General features: G+C 41.8%; 1 protein-coding gene across 6 annotated transcripts in view; it reads right to left on the bottom strand.

The window, feature by feature from the left end:
* The window catches only part of pcdh19 (protocadherin 19), a 52822-nt gene that overhangs the window by 12415 nt on the left and 21020 nt on the right, over positions 1–19387 (bottom strand). For 3 of the 6 annotated variants that reach the window (XM_082548182.1, XM_082548178.1, XM_082548180.1), the window contains exons 3-4: positions 11732–11789; positions 9771–9956 (exon numbers count right to left, since the gene is read on the bottom strand). In XM_082548182.1, the coding sequence (XP_082404308.1) occupies positions 9771–9956; positions 11732–11789 (244 nt within the window). Of the gene's footprint in view, positions 1–9770; positions 9957–11730; positions 11790–19387 lie in introns of all 6 variants that reach the window. The other 3 variants (XM_082548183.1, XM_082548179.1, XM_082548181.1) reach the window with 1 other exon arrangement.

Raw genomic sequence — 19387 nt, 5'->3', positions numbered from 1 at the left:
AGCATTTTTCTTTATATTATAAACCCTATCTCTGAAACTAAGCAGATTAATGTTAACAGTTACTCCAGTATTTACATGTTTCGCGCTAACCTGATTTTACATAATATACTAATGTGAAATGATAATTAGGTTAATGCCCAGAAAGATATGTGGTAGCCTTAAGCAAATATCTTATTAGCGGCATAATACAAAAATAGAGGGCCTTTGTGAATATTCTTTTTTTAATGCTGATAAATTTACTTAATTTGATTATCCACCACCGCCAGATACACCACAACGGAGAAACACCGCTCTGAGTCAGTTCAGTTCTTGACCTTTCTCACCAGTGAACTAAGTCCAAGCAGAGTGAATCCAGGGTGTGCATGCCAGAGTAGCTCAGATTAAATTCAATGTGATGTTCAGGTTATGTGCTCTAAAATCTGATCCTCACTCAGCGCAGAAGACCCCTTTAAGATAAGCAGTAATATATGCTTTTTTAATCTGAACGACTAAAATTACTAAGGTGCGCATTAATTCACTAAGTCAGAAATAAACAGAGCACAGAGGATTATGAAGACGTGTCGAAAGACAAAATGCCTGCAAGGCATTGTGGAACCTGGTGGCCAAGAACGGGCTGGGGGATGCTATCTGCATCCACACATATCTCAGCAGCTTCCCCCTCTCCATTACTCTGATCTCCCTCTTTCATCAATAGTTTATATTCTGGGCTACTAGCAGCCGCACAGTACCTACCACTGTTGAGGCTGACTCAAAATGTTCAATTACAACACACTGAGCTCATCTCTGCAAGGTCATCTCGGGGACAGAGAGGGGAACACTGACACTAATTGGTAAATGAAAGATAGTAATGATAGTGCTGGTTTTCTATGACTTCCCTTTAACCTCTGCTTAACTACTTTTAGAGTACAAATCCAGTGCGCACAAGCTTCCGTGTTGTTTTACAGTATATGCAAAGTCTCGAGAAGAGAAATCCTGCATTTCTAAAAGTAAAATGTTACAGAATAAATCATTCTCGCTGAATATACATGAGGAGAGCAAACTATGGAAATATTATGGCACTCTGCCTGAGGTAGTAACCTTTTTGTTGCCACGACGGAGAAGGACGACATAACTTTACATATTACCGCTACATATTCCATCTGAGCTATAATGTTGTCAGGAGAAAGAAGGTGATGAGAACTAAGATAAAAATCAGGATGGAGAAGACAAAGGCATCGGGGGTAGACAGTGAAATGAAAGGAAAAATAAAACAGATGAAATCTCAAATGGATTAAGGAGGATGGGAGTGCTGTGTTTTTTTCCCACAGAAAGGAAGTAATAGGGGTTAAAAAAAGAAATGCACATCGCTGCAGCACAGGAGACCCCCCCTCTTCCTCCCTTACCCCAGCTGCAGTGATAAATGTCTCTTTGTATTCTGGACAGAAAACTGCAGGCTACAATGTACTTGTCAAAAGACAGCTGATTTTCCCCTTAAACAGAGCAGAATATATTCTTAATCTTTCCTTTCACACGGGGAGAAGATAAAAGAAAGGCCTCGTGCCAAGACACTTAAAGCCCAGGAAATCTCCCTCCATTCACTACACGTTTGTGTGGCGCGCAGTTATGAATGTGTTCCTGTGTGTACAATATACGTGTTTGCAGCAGCAGGTGTAGATATAGCATGTGCAACTGCATGCTGTTTGTACTTTTCCTAAATTTCTCAGCATCCTTAATCCCCGCAGTGAAGCCATAGTTCCACTATGAGGGCTCCTAAATGGAAGTCAGTGCTACAGGTAATGGAGCTGATTATAGCTATCTGGGCTGTGGGCCAGCTGCCAGACTCTGCCCTGCCTGGAGGGAGCACAGGCCGCCTGGTGTCTGATATCCTGGGATCCCTGTAATACAAGCCTTGCTTTGGCAGTCACTCTGTGACTATCCTGCCCACTTCCAGCCACACATCAAGGCTCCTTTGAGTTTGTCTATGTGTATAGTATGTCCTCATCAGGCTGTTTACTCAACAAAGTATCAGACTGGAGTCGTACAATTTCAGCAGCAAAGCTGTGGTAAGTCATGCTTTCAAAGGACTTTTGTGGGCTCATGATAGGACCTCATGTTGTCAACAGAGGATCAGGCTCTGCTGCAGAATTATAGTATCAGCTGTTTTCTAAACAAAGTGTAGAATGCTTCTGGTGGCGAACTTACTCAAACAAACTGCATTCCCGACACAACACACAACAATGGCTAATCAGCTGGGAATGCATCCCCCCCCAACATAAACCTTTCAGCTGACCAGCAGCCAGTAGGGTTAACACAGTAATCCCCCGCCCTTATTTCCACTAAATTTCACAATAAGGATATTTACCGCAGTGCTGGGCATCAAGTGTTAAAACATGGTATGCTAGTCCCATTAATTTATCGTTGCAGGTGGGACAGCACGGTGCAACAGGTCCTTACATTTAAGTAAATGAAAAAAACATCAGTGATCACAACAAAAGACTATAAATGCTTAAAGTCCCTTAAGTATGAAACATACTCTGTAATACTATGAGTGGTATAAACGGAGGTCCACTTCTATTTTATGACATGACAGCGCCATGATTAAGACTTGGTTAATCAAAAATGTGACTTGTGACAAATGCCTTGGTATTTCTTTGTGATGCTCTTTGTGATCTTTGTCTTGAAAGGTGCTGTAGAAATAAACTTTTACTTTACTTTACTAGGGGAGGTTTAGTCATGAAATCCCTGGGGGGCACTTTGTCGTAATGTCTTTACGTGTACCACAACAATCTTTTGGAATTTTTTTAAAAAAAAGGCCTCTTTGTTAAATATTGATATTAACAGCTCTACTCTCTACAGATTTTGCTGCTCTAAATAAAATCGCTTATTTTCCTGACAAATTTCCATAACATCTCGAGAGCTTTGTCCACGGTCAGTTGTTGAAATGTCACCGTCGCCCTTGTGAAGAAGTGACAATAACTTTTACTTTGCAGGTAACAAAAACACGCAGCAACCATGGAAATTGGAAACTGAGTACATTTAAAGGAGATGTAAATGAGTGCATTTCAAGGAGAAATTACATTTTGCATTTGCTGCATTATACTGTGGCGGGGGTTGTGGATGAAATGTGCAAATAGGGCTCTTTGTTTTGCTGAGTCGACTTTACATGAAAATAAGGTGAGATAGTGATCTCCCAACCCCTCGGGAGAAAATCACAAAAACGTGTCAAAATAAAGATACAACAATAAGCTAAAACATCAAAAAAGCTCCAAAGCCCTCTGTTTTTATGTAAAAATTAAATGCCTTTATTCTCAAGGCCTTAGAGGGTTTTTTTATTTTAGCTCATGTGCCCCTTACAAAGAGCACCACAAATGGATGTTTTTTAAATCCAGGAAGGATTCAATTCAATTCTGAAGATACTGAAAAAGATAAATGAAAAAAAGGGTGTTATCTTAATTTTTAATATCATTATTACATCGTAGAAACAACAAAAAGTGAAGTAATGAGCGGCGTGCTGATATCACCCTCCAGAAAGATCGAAGGTGTAAAATGTTTTAATTCTAGTTATATAATTACAAAATGATTCATCGTACTTAATAACATCAAATCGATCAATTGGCAAATGATTTTTTACAATTTCATTTTAGCACAAATGAGGCTGCAGTTGTTTAGTCATACAGCCCCTGCTTTAACACCGTGTTTAAAATGGCTTGCGGTGCAGGAGAGGTTATGACATGTGGTGATCTCAGAGAATTATAAGGACAATATCGCGGCTGTAAAAATGGCTGCTGCCTCGGTTCCTCAAACGAGGACCAGAATCAGTCAGAGCCACAAAAAAGCAGGTAGACTGGAGACACACACACCACAGCTCGGCATCTTGCAATTCACTCTATTTCCCCCAAACTTCTAGTATTTCACTCTTGTGCCATCTCTTTATCTTTCTCCCTCCTCTCCCTCTCTCTCGTTCCCATTCTTTCCCTGATTAACCTTTAAAGACACACACTTGCAGCCTCACACACACTCAACACGCTGTGCACACACTCTCGAACAGGTTTAAAATTCAGGTACTCTCTCCTCTCTCTTTATTACACACTCGGCCCCCATCAACTTCTGCACATTACCTGTTCTTAATCTCCCTCCCTCTGTCTGGGATCATCCTGATCCCCCTGTTTTCCCATCTGCTGTCGATTGGGGCCCAGCTTTGCTAGGTGTTCAACAAACAACGGTGATTCACTTGGTTTCTGCGGAGATTATTAACACACCTAGCATGCCACAGCATCATGAATAAGCAATGGAGATCCGGAGCCCTATTTTCTCTCTGCCTCTGTGTTTCCTCCCTCTCTCTCCCCCCTCTCTCTCTTGCCCTGCCGCGTTGTGAACTGAATGCCAGGATTGTCTAGAAAATGAGCTGTCAGTGGAGGGCCTGCAATGAGATACATCAGGCTCATTGTGAGCCCTAGAAAATAATGAACTATTCCCATTTCTCTCTCTGATATGTTCAATACGCTATCCATGACAAGTGCAAAGAGATAAGCAGTCCCCTCTTGAGCTGATTAAATACACTGGGTATATTCAGGAGAGCTTTGGCAGAGTGTAGGTTCAGGGGATGCCATTATAGAATTATAACATTACTATATGTTTGCAGTTGATGGTGGAAATTAAGATCCTTTGCATGCCCTTTTTGTGTGTGTCTGCAGTAGCTGAGAAAGAGCAGCTAGAGGTAATGTTGCTCGCAGAAATTTAACAAAAAGCACCACGTTCTCTTAAATTCCTCTTTGGGTGTCTTTGCTGTTTGTATATAAATTGTTGGAGTGGTTTAGGCCTCAGGATTTCTTTTAAATTAGAGGACAAATAAGAGCAGTGTTTTCAGTACAGATTTAGACTCTTCTTCACAGTGTGACACAGAAAGAAAATCCTCAGACCTTTTTTTAACAACACGCAAAAATTAGGCAGCTGTTTTACATTATTAGGTGTAATTTCAATGTGACAGAGCCAAGACTTCACAGTCACCGAATTTTATTCAGCGACGTAAACAAGATTAAAAAAAAAATAGAAAGAAATTTAAGCCCAGACGGACACAGCATGAAATTACATCTTTTTTCTTTAATTCTCCGCAGCTCGGAGGCAAAAATCTACATCCAGGTTGTTCATTACAGAGTTCACTACACCTGCTTGCAAGCACTCTCTGTGTGCTTGAGCATGCAGTGTGTTTGTACTCTATCTTTCTTAATGCTTGTAATGCTCTGAGCTCTTTGTCACTGTCAGCCATTTTACCTCCACTGGTTCCACATTAGATTAGACAAATCCAAATCAAAATGGATGGTCCCAGTATAGAGTTTATATGTTAATCTGATCGTAAAGTATCATAACGCAACACGTGTCATTGCCAGCCTGAATTACAACAAGGATTTTGATGCTTAATTCAATCAAATGTTGTTTGAGAATCAGTCAAACCCTCTAGCACGTTACCTCTGAGTGAGAGAAAGGGAAAAAAATCATTCCCACCTGTCACAGAGATTGTTTCTTCTTTTCCTCTTTTTATTTTCTCTCGCTAAGACTGCTTACTAGACTCTCAGCTCATCTCTCAATCTCTGTCTCCCTCACACACAGACTCTGGCTCGCTCTCCCCTTCTCGTGTTGTCAGCACAGCCCTGTTCCTGTTGCCTTCCTGATTCTGACACCTGTCAGCATTTTCGTTAGTAGATCAGAGAACTGCAAACTAGAAATGTTCCCGTGGTGAATTTAGGGCAAGTTTGCAGCAGGAACATGTGAGATGCCTTTACTCTTTCTTTAATTCAACAGGGAAAGGGAACTGCTTGACTGGCACAAAGTTGGGAGATGTGGGCTGGAGATGTTTGCAGTCAGTAGATGGAAACAGAAGAGAAAATAAAGATGGAGAGACATATGGAGGGAGAGAGAAAAAGCGAAAGAAAATCAATTAGGAACAGTGAAACCCTGTGGATCTGCTGATGGAAGAAGGGAATACGGAGAATTTTGCAGCCCACGGAGGGGGCTTCCATTCCTGGGTTCCAGCTTCAGGCACACCCCCACAGGGAGCTAACAGATAGATGAGAGATATTCTCTGGAGGTGGAGGCCAAGGAATATGTCAGAAATAAAAGAGGCCTGTTCCCTGCTCTGGCTAATTGAGCAGTCTTAGATCCCTTTGAGTTTAATAAGCCAAGAGAAAGTGATTTTATTTGAAGAACACTTACACGTTGACCTGGATACAATTCCAAAAGTGAGATCACAAAAATCTAAAGCCACAGATCGGACACTGTAAAATGACATCGTGCCCCCACCATTCCCCCCCGCAGAGATAACTCGAGCGATTTAGCGTTACATGAATCTTAATCCTTGAAATCCACGGCTCATCCATATCCATGTGAATTAAAATGTGAGCTATGACAATCAAAGGATGTCAGAAAAATAGATTAAGCCCCCTCTGTCACAGCTCCTTTAGAGTCGTCTCCTTTGCTTCTCCCTTGACACTAATAGTTCTACAGAGCTAAAGCTAGCATGTCGCACATTTCAACCAAATCCCCCCAACTTCACAGACATGCCTATAAAGATAACGAAGAATTCATTTTATATAGCTGCTCTTCTCAATTTATAGTTGCAGCGATATCATTCATTTCTATTCTGTTGGCAGATACGAGGGGGGCCATTACATGTTAAAGATATCTCTTCCTTTATAGATTTTAAGAGATTTAATGTAATTTGTTCTTCAGATACTTCCTTAATCTAATCCACTGGGTGAGGATAGTTAAGGTCAGGTTTTCAAAAAGAGTACATACACACGTCTTTTTAGATTCTTGGCAGCGATTCAGCAAATTCACTCAGATTTAAGTCGAAAGTCTCTTCACAAGCACTTTGCTCAAAGTTACCTTGGTATTTGCTCGTGCAGGAACAATGAATAATGTTGTTGAAAAGGCATTACTGACAAAAAAGGCATACAACAGATGGACAAAAGCCAAATATGAAACTCCTAAATTGCTTTAGGTGGGGAAAATGCCCGCGTTGATATGGTGCCGGGCTAGTTAGCAGCTGAATCTCATCACGCGAATGGATTCCCGCATGAAAGTCAACAAGATGACATGGATGCAGGGCCGTTGTGTAACCGTAACAGATTGTCTCCTGGGCAAACAACATCTTTACATGACACTGGGAATAGTAAACATTTGCACTGTAAAAGCCCGAGAGTTTAACCCTACCTCCCTTCCCGTTTCGGCTTCCTTTTGTTCTCAGTGCTTATCAACACAAGAAAACAGAACAATAAAAAACACACAAAAAACAAGCTTCTTCTCTCCTCAGCTTGTGCGTGTTGTTGTCCTTTGGCAATTGTAGTCTCTCAACATGTTTTGTGCTTTTGCTGGCAGGAGAGGTGCACTATACAACACAGTTACTCCCAGAAGACATTTAAACAGCGGGGTGTTTAGTGAACATGCCTATTTGTTTTCTGAAAATTCCCTCCACTCACTCACCAGAACTGGCAGATAGTGTCCATTTTTGTCAGAGCTCAACTACTTCTATATTGTAGAAACCTTTCTGCCTTTGTACTCAAGACACTTTAAGCAGAAGGGGAGAAAAAAAGCGTGAAAACGAAAAAGCTGGCCTTCTCCTGAGAAACAACAACAACAAAAAAGAAGAGGATATTGTCAAATCCTGATACGCCAGGAGACAGGACCATGCATCATGGCGAACCAGCCCATAATGTCATCCTACCATGCCCTTTACCCGTGTAATTAGACCGTTGAGATTGCAATAGAAAGATGATTTCATTTGGAATGTCATTACATTTCCGCATGTGATCTTTGCCCAATTTATTTAATAGTTATAACCGCCCTCTCATTACTTTGTGGTGTGACCACTGCTGCAGAATGACTACCAAAAGCAATGGGAAAATAGATTCCACTGAGGTATTTTGTTGTCGCTAAAGAAAAATCAGAGGCCAAACGTGAGTCTGGAGCTAAAAGCGATTAAATTAATAATAAAATAAAGAAAAACCAAACCATCAAATTGTAATTCCAAACAGCAACCTCATTATCATCTATTTGTTCTGGTCAAAGGAAAGGACAGACACTGTGAAATAGCCTGTTGTTCTGTTTACCGGCTATGTGGTGCTGCATTACAAATTCAGGAGGCATGCATCCATTTGGCTGAAACAGATACAATCATTGGTGGTGTTAATGAAAAAAGATCTGCCTCAGAGAGCTCTCCCCACTCGTAATATTCTTCATGTACATTACTTCTAATTGTCTCCAATAATGAGATCCCACTACTAGAAGCATTTTTTAGAGACCCAGGAATTTTTTGCAGGTTCTGAAGTAATTACAGCTGACAACCACTAGTCAGCAGATTCGCTTTTCACTGTTCATTATCGTCTGATGCCACCAGGGTAACACCCAGCACAAGCTGATTCTCTGGTCGTCATACTTCCTGACCCTATGTATTTCTCGGCTAAGTCATTACAAGGTGTGAACTACCAGCCAGGAAGGCATATCCACATGCACGACTCCATTCTTGAACAACGTAAAATGTGGGCTGACTAATGTTATTATTACCCAGTCGAACAATATCAACAGTGAAACTCGTTAGTTAGATATGCCAGGAACCGACAGGAAAGAGCCTACAGATATCCATTGCCGCCTTTTCAACCACACCCACACACTTCACAGTCCACTGACAAAAATAGACAGAATAGATAAAGAATTTATTAAAAAAATCACATAATCTTCATTTCTTTGCGCTTTTTTTTTTTTATAAAGTCGTATTCCTTTTCGTTATCTCTTGCTCATTAAAATTTTTTCACTCTATGAAGCTACGAAAGAAGAAAGTAGAGTAGTGAGAAAGTACACAGCCTTAGTAGGACAGTGTTAGAAAAAAAAGGAACTAAAAATATGTCAACGTTAAATGAGGAAGGAAAACCTAAATTTGGCATCAGTTTCCAAATTGGGGCAAACGTAAAGTTCCGATGCAAAGGATATCCATAAGAGTGTCCTCAAACGTCCACGCTTTCCTCCTCACTATGAATGAAATTCCTAATGGGGCTATCCTAAAATATCTGCAGCGTTTCACACACTGACTCTTGCGCTGCCATTGCACCTGTGCGTGTAGTGCTTCCTTTAGGACTTAAATACCCTCAGGTGCATATAGTAACATCCTGGACTCCCAGACAGCTATATCCTGCTTTTTTCCCCTCTATCTCCCTCTAACTGACCCACTCTCTACTTCAGTCTGACTGGCAGTAGTTAAGAATGAACATGACCCTTACACTGACTTCTGCCAACCAAGCGGATGTCTTTTTAAATGGGGAGTCAGAAATGAAACATCAACATTAATTCCCTGCTAAATGATCCAATTGAATAATGGATGAGGGCACATGGAGATACGTAGATTTCCACCTTCTACCTTTATGAGCCTAATTGCTGCCATTCAAGCACATCTGAAGTCAGCTCATCCTCAACAGCAGACATGGCTACTATCAGTCAATAACGTTGGCTAAGCCTGTATCAAAGGGTAGCCTTCGCCGTCACAGATCCCTCATATTAGCTGTACTAACATCAAAGACAAAAAAAAACCTGTGATGTTATTCATATACTTGCACATTTGGGACTTCCAATGGGTAAATGCATCTTAAAAGATGCTCCGGTAGCATAAAAACAGTCTCAGTGGCACACAAAAATACACATTGGTCTTATCTTGAAACTTGAAACACATCCCAAACGATGTAGCGATCCTCTAAACACACACAGTGCGCACACACATAAACACAAACAGACACAGATTTTCTTACCTTGGTCTGGCAGCTGGCAAACATTAGGAGGAACAGTCATGTTCAGCACGTCATTGACAGCCGTGTCAACATAGTGTCCCCTCTGGACATCATGTTCGCTGTCGGTCTGGTCGCTCTCCTCATGGCCGCTGTCCTTCAGACTGTTCCCCTCCAGGTCCTTGAATGTCGATGTGCTACATGGGGGCCAGGAGGGAGGAAAGGGAAATGTTGATTAACTGTCACCTCACCTAAAAACATGCTCTTTTTCATCCATCTCTAATGTGATGGTTTGTGACGACTTGTCTATCTTTCGCTTCGTGTCCCTTTTTGTGCTTTTTGTTGCTTTCTTTAACCTGGTGCATTTCCATCAATTTAAAGTGGATGAATACTAATTTACACTGGCTCTAAGTCTAAGTTAAGCACCACACCTTTTCAAAGAACAAAACCTCTTTCCAGCTTCTGTTTGCACTTCCATGTAATAAGAAGGGCGTTTAAATCTCCTGACAGCCTTCTTGGATTAAGTGGACATTTTTCAACTTCATAGATAGCAAACCAGCCACAGGATGTTTCAGCCAGGGACATTTTGGATGGATGCACTGACTTCAAGGACATCGCATTGAACAAACAGGAGGCACTCACTCACTACAATCAAACAAATACTGCAGTAATCAGGAATTCCTGGAAGGAAGATGGATGTAGAAAATGCTGGAAGCATACAAACTGAGCATCTGCCTTGTTTGGGGCTCACAGTCAATAAAGAGGGTGGGGTGTGGGGGCACAATCAACAGCTGCACAATAACAGCGTGATTTCCCTTCACTTGATTTCCATCCCACTGGAACAAATTCTGCTTTACAAACAACACTAAATAGGGGTGAATATATGAACACGTGTTCATGCACGAGAGAGAGACAGAGGGGAAAAAACATGAATGAGTTTATGTAAAGACAGACGAGGGTGTTAGAGGTTAGAGGGGAGGAAGAAGACAGACTGAGGAGAAAATGGAAGTAAACAAATGTGCACAAAAAGTGTAAAGGAAGCAAAGGACAGTGCAAGGTAGCTGCATTCCATAGTGCGAGCCTCACATTCTCCAGTGTGGGAGAGAGGACTGCAGTGGAGGTAATGCTGGCTCTCTGATGTTATCACTGTAATTGCACCTGTCCCAGACCAGAGGCTCCCTGGCTCCTGAGGGGATTTCTTTGTAGTATGCTGCAGAGGCCCACACTTGAATGCTCTTTGTTTACATTAATGCAGGGATTCTTTTGGGGAGAAATTGCCATAATGGGTTTTCAAAAGGCTGGGATGGCCTCAAACAAAAGGAAGCCTGGAATGTTCTATAGCTGCAGGTAAGAAGGGAGAACTATAGTTTACAAAGTGAGACTGCTTACAAAACCCTCTTTGGCTTGAGGGAATTATGAAACCCATCCCAGTCTCCAGTCCTGAATTCCTCAAACCCTAGCCAAGATCTTGGTTTGGGTGAGCTGAATAACAATGCACAATGAAAACATTTATCCTTCTTTCCCTGACAAACGGGAAAAAAGGAGGCAATTATGGTCCATTCGTGACTGTTTTCTTTAAAAAAAAATATTTTAAACATAATATGACGATTAGGTAGTTGTTTCTTTTTTCCGTTTACCTGATAAAATTCAAGTTTATGTGTAATTAATGAAGCAAAGTGCATAAGTGTATCACACTTATCTGCAAATATGAAAATCATTACTTGCAGATTCTGCTGCCCTGTGTAATTTAATAATCCGAAAGTATGACTTTGTGCCTCATCCCAACAAGTGTCTACTAAACGCATTATTTTAGAGTAATACTATTTATCCTAAAATCTTATCCTCCCCTTGCAATTATACAGAATGAAGAACATGCAGGAACACATGAAAACTACTGCAACAGTAGCTGTGCACTCATTAGATAAAACAATTACAGATAACAATGGTAATGAGGTGCTGGTAACAATTCCTAATCAAGACATACCTTTTAATGAGGTGGGCTCTGCTGTTCACGTAACTGGAGTCAATGGAATAATTCTCCGTCTGTAAGAGAGTGATGGCGGAGCAGGTGGGGTGGGGGTTGTGGTGGAGGGATGATGGGGGCAACAGAGAGAGGTACTTTTAATAATGGAAGCAACCAAAATAATGTTACCAGTAATTGGCTTTCAGTAGAGATGTTATTTTACACAAAGGCCCTGGTGAGCAGCCTCGGCTTTCAAAGGGCTGAATCCTATTCTCTTTCAAAGCACACACACAGAGGGGCTGACTGGGAGTTGAGAGCTGAGGAGAGTGCTGCAGTGAGCGCAGCCTCTCTTCTCCTGTTCACCCTCCCTGCTCTCGATCCCTTGCTCCCTCCCTCCACTGCCGGTCAGCCCACTGTCTTTAAAATGGAGTCATAAGGGAGGACAGACTATCATGCAGACAGAGGGAGAAGAAAAGTTTCCCTCTGAACTCTTCACTTTTACCATGTTTGAGAAGACATTAATGTGGATATATTAAATAAATAACTGCGAGAGAAGTAGATGAAATTAAGAATGTACCAGGGGAATCTTAACTTTGCAATTGCAGATGAAAAGGCTTTCAGAATATGCATGCGATAGATCTCTGACCCACATTAGAGAATGCAGTTCAAAGAGATCTTACATTCATTTTTTTTCTTCCCAACATTTATTTAGCAAGGATAATGTCTGACGAGAAGAGCACACGGGCAGAGAAACTAGTGTAAACTAAGCAAGTAGACCCTCCCTGCATCTGCCAAGCGTCTACTTACACAAGGTAAGATGCCAGAAGGCCATAGGATATCAAATCCTCTCAAAGGACACGCTCAGTCCTGCAAAAAGCCGGGACGTGACCCTTTTGACAAGGTTTGATAAGATGCAGGTATTTTCTCCTAAAAGAAAGCGAGGCCCTTCACTTAAAATTCCATTGTGCAGATACTGTATCCTGATAACAGCTGAGTCCATGGCTGGCTTCCGAGGAAAGTCTACAGTGTACCGATATCAAAGCCCCGTTGAAAAAAGTCACCCTGATGGTAAGAAAGGTTAATGCTGGCACCGGAGCGGAGTTGCTTATTATCAAGTGAGCTGCACATTTGACAGAAGCCTGCTGTTGAGGTAGCAGTGGCCCTGCAGCTGTCATACGTGGTGACCAGACAGATTTGGATTAAAACTCAGTGTGCAACTGTGCGAACACTCTCCTTATTAGATGTTAATGGGGTTGAACATTTTGAACTTTTTCAACGTCTGAGTGGAAGTGAAACCCCAATGCAGATGAGTCTGTGCGGTGAGGTTGGGAGGGGCAGAGGAAATGTCAAACATCAGTCCCAGTTTTCTTGGATTTTTTTTTTCTCCCAATAAATAAATAAAAATAAATAAATAAAAGCGATGCTGGAAGATCACAGCGTTTACCCCTGGCGAACGGCTCCTGTGACCTATTTGCAGTTAATGTTAATTTGTTCAGATTGATGCCATTCTCACCTGGCTTTAATAACAAAGTGTGCCGTCGTTATTTGTCAGAGTCTGACACACGTCGTGTCCCTACAGTGGATAAAAACGTTTCTATAGCACAAGCCTGTTTATCTTTAAATAGTCTGACGTGCACTACGTCTGTCTTAAATAAGCACAAGAGCTCCTGCTTGCCTTCTCACCTCCTTTATGCCTCATTATTTTTTTTTTTGCAGGAAAAATGCATGATAATAAGCAACAGTGCAACGTGGGCTTCTGATTGGGGTTTGTTAAATTATGATGCAATATATTTATGCACTGAAGGTTAACATCATTCCTTTTCCCTTTTACCATTTACCCCTAATTAAACTTTAACTCATTAAAATGGGGAAGATAATTCATTAAAAAAAGGAATTTAATTAACATTTTATTATTATCCCATAATTTGAAGCACGCAGTGTTTGTTCCTTTGTATTACCCCTGACTCCTTTTGTTCCTGATCAGCTTGAGTCTTTTTTATATCAAAGGTAACCTGTAAACCAAATAAATCAATAATTAAAGATTTTAAAGTATGCTATTTTTCACGGATATCTGCGTAGTGCTCTATCAGATTGTCTCTGCGCATTGCTGTAACGATTCCAGTGCAGATACTTGATCTGCTACTGCGTTACATTATTACCTACGCTGCATTTTGATCGCAGTGTACACGCATTAAACTGCTTCATCTGCTATAGCGGCTGTGCATCCAGGAAAACAGAAATGAAAATGCAAGGCGTGAGTAACAAGGAGAAAACTTAATTTAAACGACAAGATAGAAAATTTTCTTGTAAATGTCACCCTGGCTGCCGCCTGTAATTGGTGTGGTTAACATGTTCTATGTGAGCATGCCTTAGAGAGGAGTGTATGCCGCTGCTCTCACGCTGTCCCTGTACTGAAAATGAACTGTATTTTTGATAATGCAAATATCAGATAATGATTTTACATCAAGCTCTTTCAAGAGTGTACAACGCAAAGAGATTCCTCATAATATTCTAGTCGATAGTGTTGCATCACCATCTCTTCCACATCAGCTCTTCATCCACTTTACAGCTCCCCATTAACCAAGAATGTGGTTTATTTTCTCCACTTATCAAATTGTTAGTGGAATTAGGCGAACGCCTATCATGTGAAGGCTTATTCTTGTCCACTGATGAGTCAGTCGGTAGTGCCTATTCTGAGGAATAATAGCTTGAACTTCCTGTAAAGAAATGTAATGTCTTCCCCCACATTTCTAACCAACCTCAAATTGGAGGACATGTCAATATATCTTGCTGGGAGGTCAGGTTTCAGGCAAGAGGATGAGGACTGCTTAACTACAGCGAGGATGCCACAAATGGCTACTTAATCAGGTTGGACAATGTGTTGTTGTGATTTGAGCGGCCCCAGTTTGGCGGCCAGAGCCACTCTATCCCCATAATTATTGTTCCGTTTCATCTGGAGGGCTGGAGGCAGGAATGTAGTCCCTGGTGTCGCCGGGTGACTGATAGGTAGTGTCAGCATGAGTGGGGAGCGGAGTGAAAAGAGAGTAGAGAGGAGCGAGAGACGGTGAAGATGGGAGGAAATGGGTGAGACTTGACCTCTGGGAGACTTGCTGTCCAGTTGCTGCAGCCCAATAGCTTTCCCCTTTTCACCCCTTGCTTCTTTCTCTCCAGCAAAACCCGAAGCACAGGGACGGTGGACTTGCTTCTCTGCAGCTGAGAGGAAAAGCAATCTCCTCGCCTAGTTGCTGCCGTAAGATTTGATTTGCCTTCCTCCCAGCGTGACAATTGGTTCTGCAGTCTGGATGCAAGTGTATTCATTGTGTGGGGGCATGGGAAGCACCAGAGAGAAGAGGAGGAGTGGGGGAGTGAAGACACCAGTTGTTACACCAGTAAACACCCGACAAGTTCAGCAGATGTCACACAGATAGGAGAGAAAAAGAGAGAAAAAAAATGTCACACAGCTGCCCTACTGTATGTATTATTGAGGCTGATATGGCACAGAGTAACATTTAAACAAGGAAAAAACATCATGCACTAATGACATGCTATTTAAAAAAGATGCTGCTAACAGCTATTTGCTTTATACTTAAATTGGTTTTCCATTACAATCTAAAGAAAACAAGTGGAATGAAACATGATATATATCATATATATATATACATATCATATATATATGTGTGTGTGTTAAAAATTAAAAATGCAAAAGATTAAGTTTCACTTTAATACCAGAGCAATCAACCTTTTTCTGAAATACAGCAAGAATGACACATGTCCTTGAAGACATTTGGGTGACGGGGGCTTTAAAAAGGCTACGCATCTAAAAGTAAGACAACATGGTTACAGATATGAGCGATTCGCATCTGTCATGGATGCAACTCTAAAATGTCATCAATTTAGCTGACAAAAAACATCCAGCCGTACTCCATGTGGACACAAAATGCTCTTACTGCCACACTGAAATGCACAGTTTAAAGATAAAGAAAAACAGACCAGAGAGAATCTATTACAACTGTCAGATTAAATTTTGCATTTGAGCAGACCTCCACTTTGTGTTTGAGCAGTCTGTGGTTGTGCCTTTGTTTATCAAGGACTCCCTTTGGCCTCACAAGGAAATGTTAAACATAATGTTCCCTGTTATTGATATCCCATTGCTAAAGCAAGGGATGAGAGGGAAGCAATCCGGGCAGGTTAAAGGAAAAACCAGCTGCAATTAGGGAAGAAAGAATGGGTTCATTATCCCTCTAGGTTCAACTAAAAGAGTTGAAAAAAGTAAGAAAGCGAGGAAATTAAAGAAAAGAATAAAAGTTTATGAAAGTGACTGTTAACACATATATAAATTTGGGGTTTTTTAAGTTTATTTATAAAACCCCATATATGTCATATTGACACCGACAGTTTCATATTCCTTTTTTATTTCTTAATACTCTTTTCTAAATGTACACTGCGAATATGAGCTTTCATCCTCTCGCACATACACACCCTCTATCTGCACTTCCCTACAAAAGCACTGCTCCAGCAATCCCTGACTTGCAGGTCTGTGCTGGCGCCCGCTGTCCTCGTCTTTAGGTCTGCACCCAGGAACGTCTCTAAGCAGCTCAGACTCAGTCTGCTTCTTATATTGTTTACCGTGTAAGAAAAAAAAGGAAAGTTTTTCGGCTCCTGAGATGCAATAACCCTCACTAGCTTCCAAACCTTTGCCCTCTAACCCAGTGACCACCATCACCACTTTCTTCCTGATTATAAAATTTCCCATAGACCCTCTGCCATCTGCTAGATTATAGATTTCCCTCTTCCTTTAGAGAGGCCCCGGCCCCTGAGGGAGGATCAGCGGTAAAAAGGGTGAAAGAGTGCCTGAGGCACAGCCGTGGTCCTGGATGAGATTACGTTTTCTATTTCTGCCTGCTTAAAGGGGTCTGCTGTGATGAATACAGAGAGTTGTTACTATTTAATATTAACTGACTCTCCTGTAAACTCAAATTATAAACAATCAATTGTGATAGAGGGGAGCACGTGTGACAAATAACCTGCCACATTGTCTGCATCATTTCACTTCATCAGCCATCAATTCACCCCAAACCCAGAAGCCCATTTGAAAATCAATCATGTCACGAAACTGAGTGATTCTGTGGAGAAAGGTTTTTAAGACTTCCTCTCGCCCAGCTGTAGTTCGTGCATGTCTACACTCTCTGTAACTGGAAAAAAAAGGGTGAAATAAATGCTGTTGCGAGGTCACTTGTATCCATCAACACATTTGTTAAGTGTTCATTATTGTCACAGCAAACTAAATAACAGCTTTTCTGAAAAACAATGACACAGATACGTAACTACGACAGCCCTTCCTGCCTGTGTTTCCTCGTCTTCCCGTGTGAAATTGAGCAAATATTTGCCCATTCAAAACAACACAATCCCCGTCAACCCGTCCGCGTAAAGGACGGGGAAAACGGCCAGAGTCCAATTCTATTGCTTCCTCCACCTGTGTATATAACATCTAAAGAACACTGCAGACCGCGTGGCCGTCTTCTATTCTGAAACAGAGACAATAGCCCAGACCAGTCTCCATGTCACTCAGGACTACAGGCTCCACACAAGTCCAGTTAGTAGAGATGTGATTAATTATACATACATTGATAGAAACAGCATTCATTATTCATGAGCTGCTCAACGTCAAAGATATTTCCCTCCCTTTCAGCATGATGAAAAGATTTTAAATAATAGCCCCCATTTGCAGATGTCTGCATTCCAGCGGAGTCGGCTGACGCTAAAGAGGCTTAAGTCAGAGCTGTTGTCTTACAGGGAATCACTGCTTGGGCCCAACATGTTTCAAACTGTTGGTGGCTGTTTGGTTTCCTGGGGGGGTGCTTTTGTTTTGCTTTTGTCTGCTGCTTTTAAGGCTTTCCGATGGAATTATAGCTTCCAATTAGAGCGAATAGGTGTCTACTGCCTCAACCAGCCACATAAAAGTGGATAAGGTTTCATTCAACACCTGTTCAGCGTTCAGGGCTGTTCAAGCTACGTGCATGTCACAAAGAAAACCTGTGCTTCTCCATGACATTAGGATCCATGGTTTTACATAGTAAATAAGGGGGAGGAAAGAAAAAGCCTCGACTATCAATGCTGTTTCCTCAAAGAAATCGGCTTACTTTTCTTAAAGCCTGTGGAGCCCAATCAAACTCAAATGGCAGGAACTTCCCCTTTAGGCAAGTCTTGAGGGATTTTCTTTAATTTGGATGTCAGACTGAAAAGTTTTCTCACTCCTCTCATCCCAAAATCCGTTAATGTGTGTATGGCGCCGCATGAGAAAGGTAGGTGGTGATTTTCTGAATAGACTCCGCGAACATCAATGAGAACATCTAATCCAGGTAGACTTTATGGTTTCCGGCCCTCTAGGAATAAGCATTACAAACACATGTTTTAAGCAGTCATTTAGTTTCTCTGAGAGAATTACTAGATAGCAATTTCACTGCTCAGTTGTGGCCTACATTAGCCAGTGTTGAGTTAGTTTGGGTGGAGGGGAGGCGGCTGAATTAGAGCACAAGATATCCCCAAAGGTTCTCCCCACCTCCCCTGGGCTGGGCCTTAAAAAGAAACACTCAGAAACACTGCAGATTATGTAAACACATTCTGCTTAAATGCTTACGTGAGAGCAGTGACTGAATAAACAGCATAACTTTCAGTCACTTTCAAAATCAGTAAACTTGGAATTCATTTTTGAATAACTTGATGCACATGACGACAGAAGTCTATCAATGTGCGTGGCGAGCGGATCAACTTGAACTCTTGTACAATCTCACTTAGCGGCATAAAGGCGGCTGCCAGTCACATCGGTGCTGCTGTAGCCTCTCTTGTTCGTGTTCTCGCTCTCTCTTTTTTTTGTCTTGCTCACTGTGACAAGGCATCTTTGCAGACATTTTAGTTGGATGGAGATTTGCAGCAGCTCATTACAGACTGGGAGGCTCTGTGAGCGGATGCAGTCACTCGGAGATGGATTGAGTGGGTCTGTTTATTGACATGCCTTAATCTGACACTGGGTAAAGGGAATGAGTCACCGCCTCCAGACACACTACCACATCACAGCCACTCCAGCAAATAGGGAGGCAGCACCTAGGATACAAGTGGAACTTCATCAGTGCTCATTAATCCAACAACCCCAGGCCACTCGCTCAAACAAACCATGTTTACACTGCATGTTGGCTGGATGGAGGGGTGATGGAGCTTTTCAAAGGGCATGTGTGCAGGTGCTGAGAACTGCACACACAAATGCGCATACTGTTGCTACACGTACACATATGCACAAACACACGTACAAACAGGTACTCTAGCCTCAAGCTCATGAAAAACGTTCCCGCCCTCATAACCCACAAGCCCCCAAACACATTATCTGTGTAGACCAGCTGCTAAAACTCACTTGATGCACTTTGTCTCGCACATCAGAGCTGGCGCTCAGATCAGGGGTTACTGATTGGGCTTGATGCCAAAGTATGTAGAGCAAAAAGGGGCTTTTATTTAACGGATCTTTTAGCTTTTGTCAGAGATGAGCCACTCCTATCAGCGATTCGGCCACGGAGGCCTAGTTAGCATTTTGATCCTATTTGCTGGTGCTCCAGTGTGACTCACATCTGGTGATAATATTTGGGATGAATCCTTCTAGACAGCTATCGGTGCTGGGATTGACAGCAGA

This window comes from Aulonocara stuartgranti (assembly GCF_965226115.1).
Source record: "Aulonocara stuartgranti genome assembly, chromosome: 2".
Taxonomy (NCBI): Eukaryota; Metazoa; Chordata; class Actinopteri; order Cichliformes; family Cichlidae; genus Aulonocara; species Aulonocara stuartgranti.
This window is presented reverse-complemented; position numbering and strand designations above follow the sequence as displayed.